The following is a 10897-nucleotide window of genomic DNA, read 5'->3' on the forward strand; positions in this document are numbered from 1 at the left end:
GAAGCAACAACAGCAGAAGTCCAATAGATCCAAGTCTTAGTTTACAGATTTATATTGTACATACATCTGAAAAATAATACCGATACTACACATTGAACCCAGAAGCATAAACACAGAGGAGTCATGTGCACTTATAGATTAATTTGATGTAGAGTGTTTTAACTATTGTACAAAATAACATGGATAACTTGTCCTGTGAAGCCTGATTTTATTCCAGCTTTAAAGTTTACTTTTGATTTGCACTTCTGTTGGATGGTGGATGTTCTTCAGGTGTACTGAGAGGACGAGAAGCAACAAACTGTGACAAGGAGACTTCAATGTGAGTATTTGAGATGACAGGCTCTTGTTCAATAAGGAACATTTCTATTATAGACTTTGATTTTTGGTGCTTTACATTGTTTCCCTCATTACATTTCAAATAGGCCACAAATACGTACATTAAGACAAAAACAAATCTGCACAATATTGTTTTATTTAAAAATCTTTATTTTTTTCTGTCATTAGAGAAAAATCAAAAAGATAAATCAATTTAAAGAACAAAATCACAGTGTAGAACTTTGAAGTGCAAATGAACAATGTAAAAATAAAACATCTTTGATTAAGCTCTACCACCCATCAAATAGATACACGTAGTATCCCATGAGTATATTAATCTAGTATAATATCCAATATACTGCAAACAAAATATTTTTGAATAAAAAAAATGTGCAATGTAATATTTGTCAGCAGTTTGAGCGAATAAAATCTGCTTTGAACATTTTCTTCTTAAAATAACCAAAAAAAGTAAAAGTAAGAACATAAGATTTTTAAAAAAAATCTAAGTGCCACATCTCTTGAAAAGGAACCACTGGAACTCCTGCAACAAAACTTCAGTGTTGAACATCTGTTCTCCAACACTGTTTTCCTGTTTTCTCTTGAATCATCTGTGAAGCCTGAGGCCGCGGAACTATAAACCTCAACATTTGACACGTTTCACAATCATGTTTCCAAACCTTGAAGAGTGAATTTTTTAGACAGCTCTGTAGCACCGAGATCTCGGTCTCAGCCAGAGAACCCCGAAGAATTCACAGACTTTAATGCAGAATAAAGATTCATATACAATTATAATACTGCTTCATTCAAACTGATACTTAGTTTAATTGATTGTGGGTTACGTGCTATGAAGCCATTTGATCTGTATACACATTAAAAGAAAAAAAAAGAAGCTCAACTTCCTCAAGACTACATCCATCTCTGTGCTACAGAGCCATCAGCTTCTAGGGAACTCATGAGGCCAGTCTTCGCTACCACCAGTGTTTGCAATATGATGATCATTTGCATAACTGCCCTCTGGATCATTAGGCAATGTGGTTTGTGAATGCACTATGCACGCAGAGAGAGAGAGAGATTGCTGCAGTAATCTCTCATCGTCAATAACGACGCAGATATTTTTTTACCGTCTCTCATCTCGTTGGTTTTTGTTTCTACTGACAATAGTTCAGAGCCTCTCTCCTGTTCCACATGGCAACCATCCAGCAGAGAGACAACCAGGAAGCGAGAAAGCTTCCTTTCCTACAGCAAATAAGCCAGTCTCACGTGAGTTCACTGCTGAAAGTAAACACTTCTATTCTTCAGCGACTAGATTTCTGGCTATTTTATTTGCTGCTAACTGTACGGCATTGCTTGGGCACTGACTTGCATGCAGTCTGTCACAGTGCCTGCGTTTCTGGGTGCATTAGTTGCTGCACCACCAGGTCTATATTAATGATGGGACTGAAGTAGAGAGCCCAGTAGAAGAGGCAGTTGCACACGAACTGAGGGACGAAAGGCCACAGGAGGGCGAAGGCAAAGCCCTGAGATAACATCTTCCACAAGTGGTTCCACATCTTGCGTGGCAGTGCCCTGAGGAGAGCGGAAGACACGAGTTAGTGTTTTAGTGAAGAAGTTCCACTACGGTGTCTTAAAGGACGGGTTCATCATTTTTCAAGTCTCTCTTAAAACAACAGTCAGGAGCCCAAATGGAATGAAACAGCTCATTTGTAATACAGCAAAGACAACAATTAATAAAACATGTTTATATAAGCGTTGCAAGGAAGTGTGTTTCCATTTACAGGAAATATTCTGTGTGTGTTGCTGCCTCGTTATGTATTTGTTTATGTAAACTGGAGTTTGTTTGCTCAGTGTTGGAGTATGCTACTAGTTCAACTACATTTCCCAGTAATTTCTGCGTTATGTAGGTATTTATAAAATCACGTAATGTTTCCAGTAGTGACCTATTTTTTCTGCTAAGTCGCGACCAAACATTACATCGCTATATTTAATTTTTCCTTGAAGGAGCTGGTCTGGTGCTTCTCTTCTTCACTCTCTGCTACGTTCTGTCCACTTCCTCCTGTGAGGGGAGCTTCTATTCATTTAATTATGCTCATGTTTAAAGGTCATTGTACAAAACTTTTCAGTTTGTAAAACAAAGTGGAAACTTTAAGCAGAATCTCGCACCACATCCTTACAGATTCATAAAAGTTCAGGTTATAGGAAGCTCCAGGTTATGGGGTTGTTTAGTTACCATGACGATGAAGGCCTATAGAAGACTGTGTGTTTGTTTATGTCACTATGTGTACCTGATCCTGGCTCTGGTCCAGAGCCTCCACAGGGCGCAGCCTTCCAGCACAGACAGAAGCATGGCATTAACAATAATGAAGCGAGACGTCCAGTAGTGGACGCCCAGCCAGTCCCAAGCAAACTCTGCGATCAGCTGGTACGGAAGCAGCAAGTACTTGACGAGAAACTCTCCCCACTGTCGCCAGCTGGGCTCCAACTAATAAACACAGATGAAAGGTAGACAGTTATGGAATAAAACATTTTAAAAAAGGTACTTTTAAACCATTAAAACAACATATGAGTAAAAGTTAGTTTTTATACAGTAAGATTTAACATGACAGTTTGTTCTGTTTTGAAAAGTGTCACCTGTGTGTTGAGGAAGCTGCTCTCCACCGACTGATCGATGTGTGTGATGGCCGGACAGCAGGTGTGCAGGAAGGGCAGGAAGGTTTCCGAGTAGTCGAATAAATACAAATAGAAGAGCGTGAGACGAGGGGAGCGCTTCAGTGCATACAGCAAGAACAGAGACTTCCCCGCATTAGCCGCCTGCCAGAGAGTGAGAAAAAGTTAGAAGGGAGTCATTTGATTGTGTAAGAAACATGACAAACTCACTGATTGGAGACTTTCAAATCTCAATTATGCAGTATGTTTGTCAATGAAAGCACTGTGGTACAACACCTAAATATTTGGTGCAAACTAAAGCATTTCATCATATAATCAGAGTACTTACCTTGTATTCCCAGAGGTTCTGCGGAGGTTTGACTCCTAGGACTTTAACTCTCTCCAGTTCAGCCACAACAGCTCGTCTGTGAGCCTGATTTTCGATGCTGTAAGGAGGCTTCGACAACTCTTCATCTCCCAGCATCAACAGAAGCCTAAAGCAAAGAAATCAACACCACATGGCACAAAAAAATGAGCCACGACATAGACTTCTGGGTTTTTCTCCTTAAAGTTAAACTGGTCTGTGCAGGTCTAAAGTTAAATAGAGGATACAGTGCAACAGGTGAAACATGACTTGACTCAGTTTTATTGTGTAGGGTGAAATATGTCTGCATGGAAAAAACAAACAAACATAAAATTGTACTTAAATCAAAATGAGTGTCATTTTTTTCTACCTTCCATTGACTTTCTCCTGCAGGAAGGGTTCCCTGTAGAGCTGAGCCCACGGCCCCAAATGTTCCAACCAGGAAACGACTTCTTCCGGCGTCCAGCGAGATACAGGTTTACTGATCAACAAGTCATGCTGCTCCACCACGCCGCTGCTCCAGTGATACACCAGCACCATCACCTGGAAACACACACACGGTACAGTACAGGTACAGTGAATCCTTGTTTACCCTGCTTGTACTTCAGGATGTTTTACATATTTAGATGCAGAGAAAAGTTGTTGGTTAGGAGCAGGGTTTTAACTAAACGCTTCGCTCATAGAGACTGAGGACAATCTCCCAGGTTTTCCAGGTGTCTTGCAGAGATCAACCATCACCACTTGAGGTCACTGTATCTATTTTAATTCAACCTGCAGCAGCACACCTGACTGATAAAAGTAGAACTGAAAACAGGAGTTTGCTCTTAAATGTTGGTTTGACTTGACAAAAACTTGAATTGTATCCTTATCACATCTTATAAACAATATATTACTTGTTCTCATTTGCACTGTTCTGAGCATTTCTTGTTAAACATGTGCACAGCCACTATGTTAGTCATTGTCAAGTGTGTTTCTACAGGTTTTCCATCACCCCTGTTTCCACCATAGTTACTGTATGTTAGCAGATACGGAATAATCACACAATGTGTCCTCTTCATTAACTTCAGTTTAGTGAAGTGTTATCTATGTAACAAAAAAGAGAAACTACACCGCTAAAAAAAATGAATTTTATAAGACGTTGTGGATCACAGTCGGCACCTTAACCTCTAGGCCATGACAGCCCTGTGCTGTTTCTGAGTTTCTTATTCACATACGATGTTTGGAAAGAAAAAATGAACTTAAATATCTTTTGAGTTTTGAAAATCAAAGGCTCAAAGAGAGACGTGTAAACTTGAGTCTGGAGAAAAGGAAGCCACCGACTAGAGAGAGAATGTCTCTTGATATGAAATCACCTCCAGTTTTCATCCTGGGGATTGTTTGCCAATCTTTGCCATCATGAAAGATTTTGATAATTCATAAATAATCAGCTCCTAAATCATAAAACTGAGACTCTCTGTTTGCAGGTAATGTTTTTCTTGAGTGAAAGAAAACACAAAGTCCGAAACAAATGGACGCATTTAACAATATAACCCACAAAAACAGGTCCGGGTCCCTTTTCAGTTTTCCTAAAATGACCTGATTCACTCATCCATGAACTGGGGTCAAAATCAGGACCATGCTGTAATCTATTTGCATGCAACACACACTCAAATATACTGCCGCGTGGCAAGACACACAGTGACGTTGCTCCCAAGTGCCACATGGACAAAATAAACATGGTCTGTGTACATGATATAACAGCTGACCTCTTCATTCACTACTGTAACAGCTTTGAAACATTAGATATTACTGCTGTTTGAAATATCTGTTGCTAAAATCTCTTTCACTGAAATACACAACAGTGTGAGTGCAACATTATCTAACCTTCTTATAATGTGTCAGATTTACTCTTATTTCCTCCAAAGGCACATTTGGTAGCTTCTTGGGGTGAAAGGGTGGAAACAAGAGAAAAAAAAAAACTGAAATTATCTTTAAAAGGGACATCATGTACTGCACAACCAAATTATTCATTAATCTGCACTACTGCAAAACTAAGAATGCACCAATTCAATACTGAAAATAAGCATCAGAATAAGCTTAAACCCTGGACTGTGTACTGCTTCTAATTAATCTTATTAACCAATCCAATAATGCGAACTGATCAAACGACTCATTATGCGCTCAAAAGTTAATGTGCTGCAAGTTTTTACAGCACTTTTATCCGCAACGACTTACAATGGACTGCAACAGGAAAATATATGATTTCTATTTTTCAAAAAGAAAAGAGAATGACTATCATGTCATTCTCTGTAAAACATCATTACAAGAAAACATTTGCAGTAGTCATTTCTACATAGAGCAGCTCTATGAGGATACTTAGGGTTTTGGATCTTTTGGTTTTGGACTGTTGTTTGGATAAAATAAGAAATTACAACAGGCATTTTCACTATCTTCTGGCATTTTATAGACAAATGATGGATCATTTAATCAAGACAATAGATCAGCAGATTAACCGATAATGTAAATAATAGTTAGTTGCAGCCCTAGTTCAGTTTTTGTTCAGCTAAGCAAAAAAAAAAATGCAGTCAAGTTGTCCCCAAGTGTTGATATTTTATCATGTTATCCACCAGGTTACTGTGTGCCTTGAAGATCCATACAATAAATCAATCCAACTATTAAAAGAGCAGTTGGAGAATCTGGTGAATCTTCTGACTTGGTAAACCTTAAAAACTGCTCACGGTAACACTGACGCCTGGTAATCGCATCTGATAGTTAGACTGGGGAAGTTCGCTCGCTATCGTGGGATCAGTTTGGAGGCCACCTACCATTTGAGGTCATTTTACTACAGAAGATAACGTGGAAAAGTTCAGGTGTTTTTACTGCCATCGTGTACTTACAGCCACGCACGAGAGCGCAGTGAGGACTCCAGAGAAGAAGAAGCCTGCTCCTTTGTGCTGGTTTGTCTTGGATCTACCCAAATTGTCACCATACCTAAAAAAAAAAACGTGTATATTTAATAAAAGCACTTCCCTCTAGTGAGCACAGACCAGACATCAGGAAGGTTCATATAGTCAATGACCAAAACAGCTCGTATCACAGATTATGTTACCTCTGGAATGCCAGTAAACTCCGGGAGATTTTGGGGTTATCCTGGATCTCCGCTCTCCTCCGCTGCACAACCTCACCGAACAGTTTGTCGGTTGCATCTCTGGAAAGAAGAGCTTTAAGTTAACGTGTGGGATAAGAAGATGAAAAAGAATGTGGACGTAGAGAAGGTTTGAATTTGAAATTTAATTTGACCTGCTTGCATATGTGAATCTTCAGCCAGTTTGAGGGTGAAACAGTTTAATCAAACACTATCATCAAGTCTTTCCCTTTCATACCAAAACACTGTGTGCTTTATGTTGTTAATAACTTGATGTCAGTATAAAGACAAGTACAAAGACATTTCATATTGATTTAGGTTTTAGCCTTATGTGCACATAGTCTTTGTAAACCACCCCCACAAAGCATCACTTCCTGCTTTCTTCTTCCATTCAGTTCTAGTGTCTTATTGCTTACAGTTAAAAAGGAAATAAACATGAGGAAACTCAAGTTTCTGCTTAACTGACTGAGGTTCTGGTAGGCGGTTAGACGCAAGCAGGCCGTCTTCTGCCTTTTTAATATCTGGCACAGTTCTTTTCTTTTCCTGTTGATCAACCAGCATTGTCCCTGTCAAATAATTACATACATATGGTAATTTCTACCCTTGATCACAACAACCTGTGGGACAGGAGTATATGGCTCCGTTACTTTTAGTGATAGAGACATGTACTTTGGCCATAATTTGACACTTCCTTGCATCAAAAACTCTGAAATGGAGAAGAGACGATTGTGAAGTCGGTCACGGCCAAAGAAAAGAGGGAACTACATGAAATGCAAATGCAAGAGTTTGAGATAAATATGTTTGTGTAAGCAACACTACACTTGCTTGCATCTAGTGTATTCTGTGTCACTTCATGTCATATTCTGATTCTGGTTGTTTTGTAGACATGGGTCATGGCTACAGTCACATTGTGAGATTTTAGTCTTAAATTTCTGACACTGTGTGAATTGTGACAAGGCCTGTCTGTGGTCGCCAAAGCTCTAAATCTGCCGTTGGTGAACGTGACTGCAAGTGTGATTTAGGACCACACTGTTTGGGACGATCAAAGACCTCACCACTTTTCTGTCACAACTGTCAACCTTCGTCTGGGACAGCCTCACATCTCACAGTGTAAAAGAGCCTCAACTCTGGTTGAGAAGGGGCTCATACAATAACACAGTTTTGTCAGTAAACACAGAGTCTCAACAGGAGTTGCATTTGAACCACACCTGTCACACACATACACTTTTTTCCCCCTGCAGTTCTTGCTCTCTACGTGAGAGCAACAAAGTGAATACTGTGGTTGGAAACCAAACATTCAACCACTGATATGGTCTAGCTGTGAAAAGCATACCTCAGCAGTATGTTGATTTTAGGAAAGCCTTCCCACTTCTCCCGGCACTCGGGGCACTCATTCTTGTGAGAAGACTCCCACCACAGAGCCAGACAGTGGCGGCAGAAGTTATGGCCGCAGGTCAAAGTGGTGGGGTTCACCAGGATGTCGTAGCAGCAGTGGCACGAGAATTCATGTTCTGAGATGTTATTGGTGGAAGGCTTCGAGTGAGAGGGTTCATCCATTAACACCTCCAGACTGTCATCTGATGAATCCCCTTCCATCTGGTGCAGCATATCCGAGTCTGGAAAAGACAAGACACAAGCTTACAAGGGAGGACTGAATGGAGAAAATCATATAAGTTTAAAGATTAAGTAAAATATGCATAAGGTCTCTAAAGGCTTCTCAGAGAAAACTGTCCATACCAGTTATTTTAAATGTTGTAGCATATTTATATGCACTTAACATCCCAACTGACCATCTAGCAAACCCTGCTGTTGTGTTTATGATTTTTTAATAATTTTTCTTGACATTCATTGGCTGTCATTCATTTATTTACAACAAAACAATATAATAGTAGACTCTTAAAACTTGCTTAAATTGTGTAAATCAATCAAAATGAACATCACGTCTGCATTATTTTAAGTTACATTGAATGCACCAACTTTAGTTGGTCGACAACTTCACAAAGTTTCAAGAGTGAAGCCAAGATCAAACAGTAGCTAATAACCTGCTATAATGCTTCTCTTACTTTTGTGGCATGTTGTACGCTGATTCTGGTATGTCACTTTTGATTTTTAGTATGTCGCTCATGTTCCACTGGCAGATGCCACTGTCTACTGGCATATAGCTGTGGTATGATTTCTTCAGGTATACCCCTTTGACTAGTTGCTGCTGTCAAACTTGCATATAGCACATGAAAATGGTACATAAAACAGTGGCATATGTCAATAAAAGTCTGTATATAACAATGGAAAGTAGCATCTGTCAGTGGAAGTGATATATCTTTTTTTAAGTACCATAAGCCAGTAACAGTGAGATACCACTGAGATTCAGTGTATGCCACAGGGAGAAGAGTTGCATACAAACCATCAAACACTTTTTTTTGATTTTGCCACTGCTGAAGTTTCAAGAGTGTGACGTTACCATTTGTTTATCACGACACACAGTAAATAATAGAAACCAAAAGTAAACAAGCAAGTAGGTCATGATAACGTTAATTAAGTAGATACTGCACAAACTGTAAACAACAAACGGTAGACTTATCGGCACCATACAACGACCCAAAGATAAACCAAGAACCACCGTTAGTTTACTGGCTGATGTGAAATATTTCGGATAGCGGGTGATGTGAATTAATCACATCCTGGTCTGAACGTTAGCTGTACTTTTTATCTGTAAATGGTTAGCTAGTCGTTAGCTACTAGCTAGCTCAGCAGAGACATTTCCTGCTGTTTTACGAAGCAGAAACAACAGTTAACTAATATTACAGAAGTCTAAATGTACTGTGGTTAGCTTTAAGAATGATAAATATGCGAGTTAGTCATCAAACGATCGCTAACAGCTAACACAACACCGAGTTAACTTACCTTTGCTAAATCAGCGTCATTCAGTAAACTAACCCAGGTTTACCTCGTCTCAGGAATGTCCTCTGACAGGTGAGCAGCAGGAGGGTGACATCACCATCTGGTTAACTAACTTATGTCTGCTTACGGTCAGGTAACCCTAAACAAACCCGTCCGTGGAGCGCAGACATATTTCTGCTCGAGTTGCCGTCGCCATGGCTGCGCGCTGCCGTGGAAAACCCCACGAACACACCCACGTGCACGTCAGCGTGTCACGCGGGTAGCTGATAACGCTTCTCATTGGTGGATACACACACACACACACACACACACACACACACACACACACACACACACACACACTTCTATCCAAAATGTGTGTGTTCGGTCTGTCATAGGTAACTTTTGGGGACAAATTTCAGACTTAGGACCAGTTATTTGGGGACGTTTTGTCCGATTTGGGACAAAAGTCGTGTCCCCAGTGAACCAACCATGTGTTCAATGATCTAAACCTTTGTATGTGAGTGTATGTGATGTACTATTGTGTGTACCTTTGCATTTTGTATTATGTGTCCTGTGTGTTTTTTGCTTTGTATTGTTTGTTATTGTGCTGTTATGTGTTTTAATTGTGACCTGCTGAAGGGACTGCAGATGAAAATTAGCTTTAAGCTAACTCTGGTGCAGTACATCAAATGTTAACATTCATGTTTAACACTGTACATGGTCCCAATAAATACAACTGGTATGGAACCAACTGTTTTCCAACACACAGAGTATGTAATGTATTTTTGTATGATGTTGTTTTATATATGATGTACAGTTTGTAAATTTGGTAATTGTATTGTTTTTAATCGTTTGTATTGTACTATATTGTTTTTTTTAATTTCCCTGCCCGACGGTTGTGTTGTGCATGGCCCCTGTTAAATAAACTAAACTAAACCCAGTTGGGAAAAAAATAATTTTTGGGTCAGTGGTTACGGTTAGGGTAAGTCTCCAGGAAATGAATGTAAGTCTATGTAATGTCCACAAAACTTAATTGACTGTGTGTGTGTGTGTGTGTGTGTGTGTGTGTGTGTGTGTGTGTGTGTGTGTGTGTGATGCAGCAGAGCCTGCAGAGTCTGATCTTCAGCCATGTGGCTTTTAGAAGCTGCTCCAGTGCAAAGTTCATATTAGTCACATCGGGCTTGAGGTAACTTATTTCTCCTATTTCTGACCACGATAATAATCAAACAGTAACTTATTAACTTACACGTTGGCTCGGTGCGGACAGGGGAGGACCATACTGTGTTACAGTGACCTGTTTATCCAGATAGTTTGGTCGTAAATCACCACTAAAACTCAAGTTGACCTTACAGTAACATATGCATACATGCATAATAGTAATATGTAATGGTGGAAATTAACTGTACAGTAATCAGTTGGTGCTGTTGTAAAGGCAAAGCGTACTCACACCAAATATTGATTTCATTTAGGTTTTTTCTCTTATCTGAACTTTGTTTGATGTTAATTGATGAATAAAAAAAGATCGATTCATAGCATTATTTTCGATCATCTTCACTTTACTTTTAGTGCCT

The 10897-nt window shown here is 39.5% G+C and overlaps 1 protein-coding gene across 2 annotated transcripts; it reads right to left on the reverse strand.

Moving 5' to 3' along the window:
* Window positions 1-469: 469 nt before the first annotated feature.
* On the reverse strand, window positions 470-9571 carry LOC137180077 (bifunctional apoptosis regulator-like). 2 transcript variants are annotated; one of them, XM_067585276.1, is made up of 9 exons: window positions 9391-9571; window positions 7780-8062; window positions 6411-6509; window positions 6199-6292; window positions 3693-3865; window positions 3308-3452; window positions 2944-3123; window positions 2598-2794; window positions 470-1881 (listed from the first exon to the last, which is right to left on the reverse strand). In XM_067585276.1, the coding sequence occupies exons 2-9, from the start codon at window positions 8052-8054 to the stop codon at window positions 1689-1691; spliced, it is 1356 nt and encodes a 451-aa protein (XP_067441377.1). In that variant the 5' UTR covers window positions 8055-8062; window positions 9391-9571; the 3' UTR covers window positions 470-1688. The 2 variants fall into 2 exon arrangements, with proteins under 2 accessions (XP_067441377.1, XP_067441376.1); XM_067585275.1 differs by having other exon boundaries at window positions 9348-9571.
* Between the last annotated feature and the right edge of the window lie 1326 nt (window positions 9572-10897).

The sequence above is a fragment of the Thunnus thynnus genome, chromosome 3 (assembly GCF_963924715.1).
Source record: "Thunnus thynnus chromosome 3, fThuThy2.1, whole genome shotgun sequence".
In the NCBI taxonomy this organism is placed as follows: Eukaryota; Metazoa; Chordata; class Actinopteri; order Scombriformes; family Scombridae; genus Thunnus; species Thunnus thynnus.